Consider the following 15106-nt stretch of genomic DNA (forward strand, 5'->3'; position numbering starts at 1 on the left):
GGTTGCCTTCTGGGAAGAAAGAAAAGAGACCTGATTTGCAATGTGCGTGTATCAGGATGGGGAGGGCATTTTGGGGAAAAACAAGCAATGTGTCCAAGAGTTGATGTGTCAAGGCTTATTCTGGCAGCTTCTTTAATTTTATTGAATTTGATGTGCCAGGATAAAGTTTTATTTTAGTCTCAAATCTGGCATCATCTCTGAAATGTAACCTTCCTGTTGGTGTGCTTATTGCCATCTTTATGAGGTTTTACAGGTTATGCATCTGGAAAGTGTTTTGCGAGTGCATGTTGTGCATTGGTAAGCACATATTTTGCGCTTCAAAGTGCTGTGATGGCGATTAGCAGCAGTAGTTGTGACAGCGTGGCATTTGGTATAGAAACGGCTCCCTGCATTAGTCAGATCTGTCCCAGTGTGACATCTCAGTTACCCTGGTGGCTAAATGTTTACTGGTGTAGGACAGCACTCCTAGCATACCACACAGGATTGACGGTGACAAGCAAAATGTTGCTGTCATTGTGTGGGGTAAAAACCCCCAAAAACGTCAATTTCCAATAACTGTTTTAATTATGTTTCCTATATTTTTATGGAACCTAGTCAGTGCTGAATTACATGCGGGTCAGAAATACGTGTTGTTTTTCTCCTAGGAAGTTAACTTTATTTTTAAATTTTATTTTAAGAGTTTCACTCTGTGGAGAGCAAAATATGGAGAGTTATGGCTTGTGATGGCAGGAAGTCGGTAATGACTGAGTTGCCGTGAGCTGGTTGCTATGTGTGGCTCTGCTCCTAGTTTGGGGTAACTCAAATATTATCCCACAGAGTGTCAGCTGCAAGGGAAAACAAATATTGTCTGTGCTTATCTTCTTGCAGATGCCTGAGGCTGCGTCATGACAAAAACAAAAAGCTTAATGGGGGTACTGGAAAGACATTTTGGGCGGATGATCGTGAGTCATATTGGGTCCGATAATGAGGATACATAGTAATGCTAGTCCAGCTGCATACTTCACAAATAGCAAAGGCTAAATTCCTGCCTTTGATTTTTGATACCGCTCATTAGCTGCCGCTGTCCTCTGATGTAGAGACTCAACTGCACTCCGAGAGTTGGGGACCAATGCAGAAATGTTGTTTGATTCTCATCTTTATACACTCTTCAAACCAGTGTTTCTCAACTGGGGGTACTAGAACCCCTAGTGTTAGTCTAAATAGAGCTGAGGGTTCTTATGATTTTTATGTTAATTTAAAACCTATCAGTTATGCATGTTTTTTAAACAAAACTGTTGATATAAAAATGTTTGACAAGCCACATTTTTATGTTCAGTATTTCTGTTTCCGATGCACTTTGTAACTGTCATTAGCCAGTTTCTAAACCAGACAGAGGAAGAAAAACAATGCTACAACACAGCAAAAATAAAGTCATGAAAATACTGTTTATCACTAACTTAGTGATGGATTTAAACAGCTAATGAGTAGTATTTTAAGTCTTTTTTTATGTTCAATGACACATATTATGCAGATGTCTTCTTTTTTTTTACTAGAAAATGCTTTGAGCTGCTCGGGCTTACTTCCCTTAGAGAAGACAATTCAAAGGAGGAACATTATTGAGAAAAGTTTGAAAAAAGTTTATGAAATACTGCTTCAGGCAAGAGACATTTTTTGCAAGAACACAAAAACCTCGTCAAAAACTGCATAACATGGACATCTCAACAAAAGGAAACACATAATAGGAATCCAGAGCATTCATCCAAAATAAGTGCTGAAGCTCATTCTCTCAATTCAGTGAATATGGTACATTTTGAGCATAAATGCATCCAGCTGACTCGCCTCATATTTGTTTAACCTCTGATCTTTAACCTTTGCTCCTATCCCGTCTTGTTTTTGTCCCAGGTGCCGAGATGGATGAGGCTGAGAAATACAAACAGCGCATTGAGGCCATCGCTGTGAGTCCACACACGCGCACACACACACACACACACACACACACACACACACACACACACACACACACACACATATTTGTCTGCATACACGGAAAAAAAGAGGGTGAAGAGACCGTGCTCTTAGAGCTGTCCTTAACTCTTAAATATTTTAATGAGTGTGCTGCGTGCTGAGCCAGTCTGTCCCCGGTCCCACGAAAACAACACCAGTTTGCCAGGCAACAGCTGCTTTGAGCGTTATGTAAAATAGAGTACACCTAATGTTCACAGTGACAGTGTCCTATGACATGATGGGTGGTTAGATATGTGTCCTCATTTCACTTCTCCTCTCCATTAACTTCTTCTTCATGGCTGCTTCTCACCTTTCTTTATTTCTGATGTGTTATTTACTCTTCCAAATCATCTTCCTGCTGCCTCTCTTCATTTCTACTAAACTCTCTAAGTATGTCCATATTTATTCTCTTTCCTTGCCATATTTCGCATTCCTCCACTTCTTTTTTGTAGGAGAAGCGTCGGTTGCAGGAAGAGCAGGACAGATCCAGAAGAGAGAAGGAGGATGAGAAGCTCAGACTACGGCAGTTCAAGGTCTGACACACACGTATTCAGGATGAGCTAACCTGTCTCATTCATTTACACACTTACTCACACAGAGAGACACAGCCTTAATTTCACTCAGCTAAAATCCTCCGTAGGCTCATTCCAGCTCATTCCAGCTTGTTAACAAGCAGATTGCCTCCAAATTTATTTCCTTTTCACATTCAGTATCTCACACATAGACACACGGATGAGCTGTAAGTACAGACTTGCACATTTCCTCGCCCTGTCACTCTCTCACAAGGTTAGCGGCAAGCCTTCCTTTGTTGAAATCAGTTTTTATGTGTGTGTTTACACACTCACATAGTTACAGAGCTGCTCTATTGTTTTCACATCATTTCCACACTGGTGTTCCAACTTCCTACTCCACTGTGTTATGCTGCCCTGGGGCACATTCCTCAAATTTTGTGAAATTTGTGCAGAAAGTGTTTGTGTGCATGCAGGTATGCATGTGTGTGCCAGTATAAATCCTGTAGCAGAATATTGTGTGTGCCTGTGAATTTGTGCAGAGTGCTCCAAATGTGCGTTTTTGAGATCAAAAGTCTATGTGCAAGAGGCTTCAGCGATTAATCTTACATGATTGTATTGCCGTCTCGCAGGAGTTATTATCGTTACAGCTTTTAGCACATTCATTAGCTTTGACATTGACTCTAACCTCTGGTTAGATGCAAGGATTTGATAAGTGGGAGTAGCAGCTTATATGCAGTTCCTGACCTGCAGAGAAGTTTAGAGGGGCCTGCCTAGCTAGCCAAAGGCACAGGGAGGGGAACAGAGCTAGGCTTGTCCTGCACAGCAGGAGAAAACACAGAGATGGTATTGTGACGTTTACTTTTGAGTAGGAAACTACTGGCCAACGGTGGCCAGATTATGAACACATGGGCCAATAATCTGGAACAGAGCGGTTTCTGAGAAGATTGCAGACATCGCCTCGTATTACAGAGTGAGAGATATCACTTTTACAAGATTTATATCACATTGAGGACTGTGATAGAGCTCACCCGGTGTCAGCTGGAATTGATTTGACCAGACATTTTAATAGAGAGACATGACACTCAATAGAAATCTATGCCTTCTATATGCCATGCTTTATTTCGAGGTAAGGTTTGAGCAGTTTTTATCAGATATGTGCTTTTAAATTAAGGTTATTTGATGTAATGCTTCGATTAACTGCACAAGCAGGTGCCTAGAGACATGTTAAGCAGAGATTCACAAGTTGCAATTTTCTTGGCCAACTGGGATTTCCTTTAAAATATGGTAATATTGACTTTTGCCAATTTCAGAATATACAGTACATGTCAACAAAATCTGTCTATTATCATAACATTATCAAATGTTAGTTTTTGTAGTAAAACAAGATTAAATTTTAAATGTCCCCAAACTGCATTAAATATATTAGCGCAAGTGTTAATGAAATATTACTGCACTGTTTTCCTGTTTTATTATACTGCCACCTGCAGTTAGTTCAGAGGCCTTGAGTTTCAGTTAAACGTCTGTTGCTGGTAGCAACCACTACTAGCAATATGCTAACTCGGTTCCATAACCTAACAGCACAGTAAGAGTAACCTAACAGTAAGCTAGCTTAACTCTATTGCTTTCACTACGTTCCAGATATAACTTATCTAACCTTGCTGAACCACTATCTGTAGGTATTTCATTTTCTGAAGCTGTTTTATTAATATTCTTGTAGTCTATTAATTTCTACTAGCCCAGGTTAGCCTCGTGCTAAATAGGCTAGTAGCGGTGTGCTAACTGTCATTTGTTAAACTTTCTGACTGTGCTGTTAAACTTATATGTGGACTGCTGTAGTATAATATAATCACATTAGTAAGAATATTTTTATTTAATATTTCATATCTATATGTATACAAAACATAATAAATCAGAATAATAAAAAAATAAAAGACAGAAGATAAATATAAATTCATACAGCTCTGTTCCCCTGTGCTAACAAGTAGCAAAAAAAAAGTCTCTTGGTTTCTGGCCAATCCACCAAATGAAATACTCAACAAATGCAAAAATAAAATATCACAGAGCTTTTCAAACCTGTCAATAATTTGACTGTTTGGATACCATGTTTTCTTTAAAAATCATGCTAAATCCAGTAGTACAATATTAGAAAGCTTTTCAACTTCACTGATTCAAACATATGTCCCAAGTCACATTTATTTGTTTTCATCATTTTATTACCATACCTTCGAAGTAAAAGTTGTGAAGCATCTAAAAGATCTTCCTACAGAGTTATTAGTTGTGCGCACACCTCTTGTGTCAGGTCTTGTGTTGGTATCTTAAGGTGGCAGAAGAGTTGAAATTATATACAGTGTGTTGATTGTGTGCCTAGACAATAGACGGTCTGTTTTTTTTTAAAGGATGTAGTCACCATGATTTCAGCTGCTGGTTTGTCCTGTTACGAAACCTGACCACTTTATTGTGGGATTTTGAAATTAGACACGATGGATACGAAGCTGCATGTTTACTGGCTAACCACTTGTGAGTGACATATTGTTAACTAATCAGCAGTACCCTTTATAATCCTCCTGTCTGAGTCTTAAAATTACTATAATTTATAAAATGAATAATGTTCCATTTAATGTGACCTGTAACAGTGTTTGAGTCCAGTAAAGTCATCAGGAAAGTGTTTACTGATGTCAAAGACCGAGGGGGCAGAGGACTGTTTTCCCATAAACCTCTATGCAACGATAAGTCTTGGAGCCACGTCCCTCTTTTATTATGTCTGTGGTGTAGACTGTGTTTCATGGATGGTTTGGCAAAGTGAATATCATTAGACACACAATGATAATGCTGGGAGTCTTAAAATACAGGAGAAAACATGAAAAAACTGAATGTTGGCAGGCCTCCAGTGCTGCTAATAAGCTAGTTTATCTATTGATTTGCAGTGCTGCTTAAACATATGACTGAAAATGATCTGAGATATAATCAGGATATATATAAAATATTTGCAGTCTATTTCTCCATATTATTACCCTCTAAACCCATCAGTAATATAATTACATTAATGAACTACAATACTAATGAAAGTTGGTTCACTGTTTTTCCCCCTTCATCTCCTTCACCCCTTCTTTGTTCCTGTAGAGGAAGTCGCTGAGAGAGCAGTGGTTAATGGAAGGAGCTCCCTTATCCCCAACCTCTCTGGACGCTGAGAGCCTTCACTCACCTCCATCGAGTGCCCAGGCCCAGCATATGGAAGAGCACATTGAAAAGTATATCCACAGTTTGTGGGATTTTGTGTGTGTGCATCTGTGTGTTAGTGCTAGAAGACAAGGAAGACATTTTGTGTTTGTCTGAGACAGTTAGCAAAGCAGAGAATGAGAGAAGTGTCACAATTCAGTTGTTTTTGCATAGTTGAAACTTCATGTATATTGCAGAATACCCTCTTCTGTTTCAGTCTTCTAATAGTTTTCTTCTCTTTTTTTGCTTTTGTTGTACATAATGTATTCTTTGGCAAAACTGAATTTTAATCCTGCCAGTACTGAACTCACGCAGAGAAGGAGCCACACACGAAGAGATTTTTCTGAACTGTAGTGCACAAAGTTGTCAAAGCTCTGAAAATTACAAAGATCCCACTCTAATTATTCCAAAGGTCCACAGCTTTGTATCACTTTCCTATAAGTTTTCCAGCACATGTTGTACATGGCCTTTGAGGAAATGTAAACTAAAATTTTGGGGGAAACTGCTTGTAGTAGTGATGCCTACTATTATTCAGTTAGGGTAATGTAATATTTACCCAAGTTCTTTTAGACCTTACCCAGTATGAGGATGTTGTTATCATAGGTTTGATTGTGTTTGTTCTTTCTTTGTACGTTTGTGTCCATCTCAGGTCGCAGTCAGAGAATAAGCAGTTGGCAGACGAGCAAGAAAAGCTGGAGCAAAGGACAGAGGATGGTGAAACGGTGCGGTAGTTGTGTGCTCACACACACTCACACTCACCCACTCACCCAGTCACTATGTGGACACAAAAGGGGTTGGTATATGTGTTGAACAAGCTTGCTCCATCATCTTCCATTAAGCAGAAAATTTCCCACAACCTCTGTCTGTGGCTTTTTGCCATGCATAATGCATTCCACTCTTAATGTACCTTTGATGTAGCACCTCTTGTTCAAAAGCAGGAACTTTATAAATGCAAGCAACCCCGTTATGTAAACAATACGGCATTAGATCCTCTCTTGAATTATTGTTTTAGCTCAAGCCAAGGCCGTGTATGTGTACTTCACGTCCGAAGGCCTTTATAGTCGGACAAAAGTTGTCTGTCCTCGTCTACTGCCTGCTCCAGGGTCTTTTAGTAAAGTTTGTCATACTTGTATATCTTAACCTTGGCTTTTGGAGCTCAACTAAAATCAGTAGGAGACGTAAACAGAAGATTCCACTTTTAATAGGTTTTACAGCCTATTAGCCATGCTGGCTGTGATAGAGGAACCTTTGAATGCTTGACCTTATCTTCTGTGAAAATTAAATGTTTTAAACAAGCTCAGCCAATAAGGCTTTGATTTTAGTGGGCCAGACTGGGAGTGAGTGAAAGGTACAGTACATCTGATAAACCAAATTCACATTTTTCTTCACTTCTTGCGTGTTTGATGTGGTTAAGTACTTTAGATGGGGTCAACTTTCACCGGTTACAGCAAAACCACATAAATTTTGCTCATCAGCTGCAGCAGCAGCTTGTTTATAGGGAGCTGGCAAAATAAATTGTGTCGAACGCTAAATCTAAAGGAGGAGGACTGGGACGTAGCTTATTAATGACTCATCCAGCAAACATAAAATCATTATCTCAGTGCAAATCATCAGCTAGTCTCTCCATCCATGTTACATCAGCATGATTACGTTGGCCAAAATCATCTGAACAGACAGCGGTGCTGTGCTAGCTTTACACTGATTGAGTGGTGCTGACTAACACAGCAGGGGTGAAAGCTCAAGCCACAGCAACAAGTAGATAAGTTAGTCAGTATGTGAATAAATGCCATTAACACTGCAATCATTCTGCAAGCACATTCACACACCACAGAAAATAATATGTGGTGACCTTTAAAAAAAACTGTAGAGCGAAGTTTTAGGCTAAAATGCCAAAATTTCAGTCACTAAAAGTGGAGAATGAGCTTCTTGGATGGTCTGCAATTAGGTAATTGCATTAGAAATGCCCCAAAGGGCATCAACATCACAATAACGGTTGAGAGAGTCAGTGACTCGAATTAGCAGAGGTGACGCCAGCAGGCAGCTGCTGGCTACAGCCACAGTCTGTTCAGAAATAAAGCTTCATTTCTTTCTTTCATGCTATTGTGGTTGTTGCTTTTTTAATGTTTGTATTTTATGACAGAGCATTGACTTTAAGTACACTTAAAATGTGCATCATCTTTTTTTGGCTGCTCCCTTTAGTGGTTGCCATAGCGGATCATCTGTCTCAATCTCATCAGATCTCACCCATTTGAAGGGGGAAGTTTAGTCAGTTTAGATCAGTTTAAACTGCACTTGTCTTAACTGATTATAGTGTTGGGTAGAAATTAGCAAACTTTATAAAGTCAACACTTCACAATGTCACCATTTGAGTACAATACATTTCATTTGTCCCCTGTTCCTTTTTACCCAACAGGTAAAAATGTTACATGCTGGAGATGGTAAGTAGATGAACATCTCTTTGGGAATTAAGAAATGTAAAAATTTGGTGCTTTGCTTTTCATTGTCTTTTTAATCAAAGAAAGTGATAAATTCAGTAAATCAACCCTGAAAAATAGTTTAAATTCATAAAGAATTTGTATGTATAAATGTAGAGTGAGGTATTGCTGTCATCCATCTGCCTGCTTCACTTAACACTCACATGGTATTCTGTCCAAAACCTTTTAATGTGTGCGTGCACACTTTTCTGGCACCTACCAACTATCAGTCAACAGCTGCGCTACTAATTCTGCTTTTACTTAATTGCATCAGTCCATACTGGTTAGATTTCATTTCTTTAATTCTGGGACTTCTTCCAGCTTCTCTTTCTTTACTTGCAATGGATTGTGAATGGATGCCATCCTATAGAAAAGAATAACGTTATTTAGTCAGGACATGACAGCTTATCCAAAGCACAGGTGTAATAACTGATGCACTACACCTTATACTGTAAATTCTGGTTAATTATTGCTCCATCATGTTCAGCATGCTCAAGTTACACATTACATGTCTATTAATAACTAATTATTTTGTCCTTAGAAGTGGTCAGTGATGTTGCACAGAATGGAGAAAACAATTCAACTGGATCAGGTGGGCATAGGACATTCACCTCAACAGAATATCATCCAGAAACATCCAGGCTTTTATTAAAATCTCCGTCATCATCCTGAGCCTGATAAAATCTTATCCTTTCTCTGTCCTTCCTCTTGTTAATTCTTATCTAATCACCAGCTTGTGCTGACCCTGTTTATCTCACCTCAAAGACCACGTAATTCCCTGCAGATGTGCTTGTCTATATGAGTTGTATACACTGATAGAAATTTGCATTATAAAGGACAGAGTGGCACACGCGTACCTATGCTGTACTGGAAGATCATATATTCTGTTATGAATAATTACACATGTTGGATAAGGGTTTGAATTTAAATATATGCTAATAGAAACCTAAGTGCATAACTTGCATTTTTATAGTTCAGCAGGTTCATGGACATGTCCGTTGGGATGCTACTCAAGCTGTTAAAGTAGACAAAAGAGTTGGTGAAATGTAATCAACCCATCCATTTATATTGAAATCATCCAGTGCCTAAAACTTTCTTGTCCAGACTGCAGAATTGAAATGGCTTCAAAAACATTAGTTGGCATACGTATCTAGTTTAAGTCCAGTCCTTTTTCCATTCTCGTGTCTCCAACTCTTTATAAAGCTAGTACTTCTTTACCTCATGGCCGAGCCTAAAAGGTTTAGCATATATTTATTTTTTTACTATTTGATATATACACTATTTCAACATCAGCTAAAAAATATATCTATATTATTATTATTTTTCTTTTTTAATGTATTTTTAGCTGATGTTGAAATGGTCAATATGTTCTGCTTCATTCAAATGGATACCTCTCTTCATTAGTATGCACTTCATGGAGCAGGTCAATAATTTTTCCATCTAATGGATCATTCATGGATAGAAAACCGTTTGGTTAAATGTTGCACATGAATTGGCTGCACTGAGCTAATGATGTAAAAAGCAACCTCTAACTGTATTGAAAAGCTGCTTCTACACCAGCCATTATGAATGTTTATAATCAATGTAAAAGGTTCAGTTCAATACTGATGAATGAAGAACATTTTTTAACGAATTTTGTTGACCTTTATTGATATGTATTTGTTGGTTTCTTCAGAAAAAAGTGAAAGTGATACGGAGGTATACCAAGAAGCACTACTGGATGAAAATGGAGTCATTGTAACCAATGGTGTGGAAAACACTGAAGTTAGTGCTTCAGATGAAAATAATCAGTCACTCACTAATGGGCCAACCAGTAATGTTAGTGTGGAGATGGGAAAGAATTTGGATGTTTCTGAGGAAGATCCAGTCAAGGTTCCAAATACCAATGTTAAAGAAGAGGAGGAAGAAGAAGGGACTCTGGTGATGAGAGCAGAATGCATCTTCATCACAGATGATGGGGATGATGTTTCTGGAGAGGTTGTGCCGCAGGCAGATCAACAGGAGTCCGTGCAGTCAGACCAGATCCTTCTGCCAAATCCAGAAGCAGAAGCCAGCAAAGAGGGAGGGGAGGCTGCAGAGGAGGATGTACAAACAGAAACTTTTACAGAGCCAGAGAGTGAGCCATTGGGAGACATAGATGATAGCATAAAGGCAAATCCAGGTGAAGATGAAGATAGAGATGTAAAAACTGAGGGCCAGGACAACGAATTGAAAGATCCAGCCTGTGTGCAGTCGCAGTCCCTAATCAGTCCTCCAGAGAGCACTGTGGTGGCTTTGTTGCCTGTCTATACTGAGGCACAACCTTCTAATCTTAGTCCCAATCTACAGGTTCAAGCTGAAGAATCAGCAGCAGTACCAGAGGAAACTGAGGCAGCATCAAAAGCACAAGAGGCTACCTGTCTTACTGATCAGTTCCAGGAGGTGCCTCTGGCTGATGCCCAAGAAAACCAAAGAACAGAGGCAGGGTCTGGGGAACAGGAACCCCTTCTGTTGAACGCCAAAGCCCCCAGCACCATGGTAGAGCCAGCAGGCGCTGACAGCCCAGCCAATGCTGGGGCACCGAGCCCAAACGCAGCTAGCCAAGGAGAGTCAACCAAGCCCAAAAAATGCGACTGCTGCTCTGTCATGTAAATGCCCTCTGTGTACATGCATTTACTCTCAACCTCTTCACTCTGCCAGTATCCTTCAGCCTGTGCATTGGCTGCTCAGTTCATAACAATTACTTCCCTCATCTCTTTGTTTTGTGCATCCATCCATTTTTTTTAATAAGAATGCCTGGAAGCTGCTTCCCTTTCCTCCACTGTCCACTGCCAACATTCCTAGTATTCCTCTTGAAATTTCCTCATCCCCAGTCTCAAGCTTTGATGCTGCAACAGGAAGTGTGCTCGCTCCAACATGAGGAGAGGAATCACATGGACTGAACTAGTTTTAAAGTGGAACTACAGTTTTAAAAAGAAAAACCACAGGTTTTTTTTGGGCCACACTGTTTTGAGTTTGATAAAATTCTCTTGAGAGAACAAAAATGATTTCATGTATTTTACATTATTTGCTGAAGTCATTTTGTAGTTTTAAAAATCTGAGTTGTAACTGGAAAATTGCAATGTTATGGAAAGGTTCATAAATTTCTGGAGATATTCTGTTTTACTGACTTGAAGCTGGACTGTTATCGCTTTAGGCTTTTTAATAAATGTTTTTAATCCCACTACAGTAGCCTAAACAGGTTTAACCAACTGACTATTTGGTTAAATTGTGTCATTTATAAACAGTGTGCTCCATTGATAGTTAAAAAAATATTACCTAAAAGTATGATACATATGGGTTTTTTTAAAAAAAAATTCTTAACATGGAAGGCCTGGAATTCCTGAGATGACTCTGTTACAAATGTACATACTGTATACAGAAAGCGTGTATAATTTTTTTTTTTTTTTTGAAATGATTTAATGATTAAACTGTCATTTGCAATACTCTTCTTAACATAACTTGGTCTGCATTCAGAGTGTTTGTTCTTCAAATACTGGATTTATCCCAAAACATCATCCATGCTTCATGCAAAAGAAATGCAAAAATGGCTGTATTACATTTTTTCTCTGTTCATGGTTTTTTACCTAGTTATATAGACACCACTAGGAAACAGAATTTAAGATTCAGATTGAGAAATCCCACGACACAAAACTTAACTTTGCATGTATTACTACATGCAGTTTACTTTTAGATTGTATTTATTGGTTTTTATTTTGGACATACTGCTTAGAAAAAGATATGTTAAAGCATTGAAAGGTGAATCATGAGTGCACACTGGACCAGTCTTCCAAATGTATGCACATGAAGCTTTTTATTATGAAAGAAATAAGGGAACTAGTCATCACCTTTTGGCAGTAGCTGGTGTTCCCTTCAACATGTCTCACTGCATGTGCTTCTCCCAGGTCTTGGGATAGTCCCATGGATAACAGCAGGGTCTTCTTATTGACCAGACTAAAGCTGGAGTCTTTGGAGAAAGGACTGCAGCATGTCCTCGAACTGAAAAGAAGTCCTGCTGAGCTGAGAGCTCCCAGAATCTCTGCTCCATCTGACAACAAAGACATTTCAAAAAGTTATTGCATGGGGATCCTGTACCTCTCTAAACTAGGTTGAAACATCACTGTGCAGATTGGCTGTGCATGGATATATTTGTCCAAGCTATAAATTACATATTTACAAATTTGCTATTATAGCCAACCCTTTCTTTCAACACCAAGATTAAGTCTACTGACCTACACGCTTATTTCTTTCAATTTAAGATTTCTTTCATTTATTATTGTAGCATTTCTTTATCATGTATGGTCATTTTATACAGAGATATTTCAGTGATTAAATGTGCAGTTTAAAGTCTTCACACTGGCAGAAGGCAAAGTTTCACTGGTCCGGCCCACACATCCATGTCACACCTAGGACAGGTTACTAGTCTGTTGCAGAGCTAACAAAGAGAGACAGACAATAAATTTCCACCTACAGCCAATTTGGAATTATTGGTTGAGCTAATATGCACATGTCTGGACTTCAGAAAGAAGACAGAGTGCCTCAGAGAGCCCACTTAGGCACACGGAGAACATATGACCTCCAGACAGACATGAGCCAGCCAACTGCAGCATTCAAACCCAGGAAATTCCTGCCGGGAGGTAACAGTGCTAGTCACTGCTGTTGTGCATAGCATTGCAAAACAGGCAGATATTCCTCCATCGCCATCACTCTTTCCTTTCAATAACAGACTTAACGAGACTTAATGAGATATTGCCCAACCGGTGTTATTACTTGGCTTAACTCTGGTTAAGAATGCCTTAAAAAGCAAAGTTGTTCAGTTACTTGGTGCAAACCACAAGTTGTCTTCTCATCTCAAGAGCTCAGTGTTAGATTTGGTAATATGTAGGGGAGCATCTGAGAAAGAACTTCTCATTTATGATTTAATAGCCTGAAACCTGAACAATTAAAAAACTTGCACACAATATATTGGAACAGCCTGTATCGTGTTAACATTATTACTAGATTTTCATATTTAAGATTTTCTCTCTATGGGGAGAGCAGATGATGAATTTTACGCTTAAAGCAGCCACGCTGGCAAAGGTACTTAAACCAACCCAAAAGCTTTCAAACGTCTCTGCTAAATAAAGCAAAAGTGAGGTTTTAATATTTTTCCATTTCTTCTCAATTTAAAACAGATTTATCACAACTGATAAAATGAAGAGTGCATACAACTTGAGGTCATTGACCATTTGTTACTCAAATATTGCATTAGACTGAATGTTGAGTTTACCAAACGTGGTGTAAACAACACACAATCCTTTCACCCATCCTGGAATTTCCAGCACTAAAAAACTGAGAATGTGAAAGAATTGAACTAGAAGGAAAACCTCTTTACCAGACACATTTTCAGTGAGACCCCACGGTGCGACGGACATCATGTTTGCGATACTTCTCACACTTCTCTGTTTGGTGTCTGTGAGCCGTTCAGCTCCTGTGGCCTGTGAAAAGTTGGTCAAGCCTTTGGAACAGTTTGATATTCACAATGTGACAGGAAGGTGGTCTTTAGTCGCTGTCAGTCTGAAATTTGATTCCATTGCCAGAAGAAGAGCCAGTGTAGTTGTTGATATCCGCAACTCCTCGTACATCACAGCTGAACGAGTTGCTGGCAGATGCCAGTATGAACTCCTTGACTTTACTTTGGAAGGCCACGTCTTAACCATGACGGCGAGAAATGTCAACCTCACTGGAACTTTGTTTTATACATCCTGTGCAGACTGTATGGTGCTCACCATGCACATCAAGTCCCCCACTTACCGCGCAGTGGAGTTCTACGTGCTTAGCCGGAGGAGACAGCTGGAGCAGAAGGAGATGGAGGAGTTCAGTGCTCAAGTGCTGTGTCTCAGCATGCCTCCACCTATTGTGATGGATCCTAAAATGGAGCTTTGTCCTGTACAGACAACCAACCAACAAACTGACCAGAGAACGATAGAAGTCCCATAAAGGGAGCAAGGGGAAAGAAGAAGAAGGAGGCGAAGAAGACAGTTAACTTCAATGTGCCAAATGTCAGCGTATAGTGTGACAAAAAGAATAACAATTGATGATCATGTGTTGGAAGCTATAAAAACGAGTTCTAATTCTCCATTTTTTTAATCTGTGTTTTTTTTTTTATGTTTAAGGACCAACAACAGCTTGTTGAACCTGTTCTTGTTGGATGGTTTTATGAGTTTTATGTGATCCATTATATAGTGCATTTAATCATATCTTGGAAATGACATACTGCACATCAAAAAATGTCTATATTTTTGCTTGTAAATTACCATGCTAGACCAAGACTGTAAAATGATTTTTATTGTAAATTTATAACTTTAATCTCAGAAGTTCTCAGTCTTTTCTCTGCACATTACCCCACTATACCACTTCATCATTTTTAAATTACCTTGATAAGCCCTTTTACACAGAAGTAAATAGAAGCTCTCTGAAAAATGTATTCAAATACATAGTATACTGAGAGGTTAACCAAAGTATTTTGTTTAACCAAGAGCATCAGAATAGTAGCTTTAGCTAACGGTATTGCTCCATATCTTTGGGTGTACTAATGTTATATTACTAACCTACTGAAATTGCTAGTGCATCAAATATAGCACGCTAGTACATTTTCATATGCTGTTAATTAAATTCCTATGTTGCGTATTATGATGATACCTTTTTTCCCCTTGTCCTCGGGAAGAGCAAAGTGGGAAACTGTAGCATCATAATAAACCAAACTAAAGCAATTATGGGTTCACATGGAAGTATTCATAGTCTGCTTCAGTATTCCCAGTGTGCAAAGAAAGATAAAGTCTGTTTAGTTTTGTTGTGCAGTGGGAAATTGTGAAACTTGAGATTAATGACATCCAGTTTACCGTAACAAAAATGACTATCCAC

At 38.9% G+C, this 15106-nt stretch overlaps 1 protein-coding gene and 1 long non-coding RNA gene across 11 annotated transcripts in view; one reads left to right on the plus strand and one right to left on the minus strand.

The window, feature by feature from the left end:
• palm3 (paralemmin 3) overlaps positions 1 to 11654 on the plus strand; it is a 31133-nt gene extending 19479 nt beyond the window's left edge. Inside the window, exons 2-8 of one of the 10 annotated variants that reach the window (XM_086296107.1) lie at positions 1882 to 1934; positions 2436 to 2516; positions 5616 to 5743; positions 6361 to 6433; positions 8125 to 8149; positions 8730 to 8777; positions 9861 to 11654. In XM_086296107.1, the coding sequence (XP_086152233.1) occupies positions 1890 to 1934; positions 2436 to 2516; positions 5616 to 5743; positions 6361 to 6433; positions 8125 to 8149; positions 8730 to 8777; positions 9861 to 10816 (1356 nt within the window). In that variant the 5' untranslated portion in view covers positions 1882 to 1889 and the 3' untranslated portion in view covers positions 10817 to 11654. The other 9 variants (XM_086296106.1, XM_086296108.1, XM_086296116.1 and 6 more) reach the window with 9 other exon arrangements.
• Positions 7726 to 14507, minus strand: LOC147328012 (uncharacterized). Its single transcript, XR_015129906.1, has 3 exons — positions 13578 to 14507; positions 12052 to 12251; positions 7726 to 8549 (listed from the first exon to the last, which is right to left on the minus strand). It is a non-coding gene; the product is annotated as an uncharacterized LOC147328012 (long non-coding RNA).
• Positions 14508 to 15106: the final 599 nt, after the last annotated feature.

Source organism: Aulonocara sp. 'chitande type north' Nkhata Bay, linkage group LG6, assembly GCF_057382095.1.
Source record: "Aulonocara sp. 'chitande type north' Nkhata Bay isolate Kocher_YH1m ecotype deep benthic linkage group LG6, A_spYH_male_GT1.1, whole genome shotgun sequence".
In the NCBI taxonomy this organism is placed as follows: domain Eukaryota; kingdom Metazoa; phylum Chordata; class Actinopteri; order Cichliformes; family Cichlidae; genus Aulonocara; species Aulonocara sp. 'chitande type north' Nkhata Bay.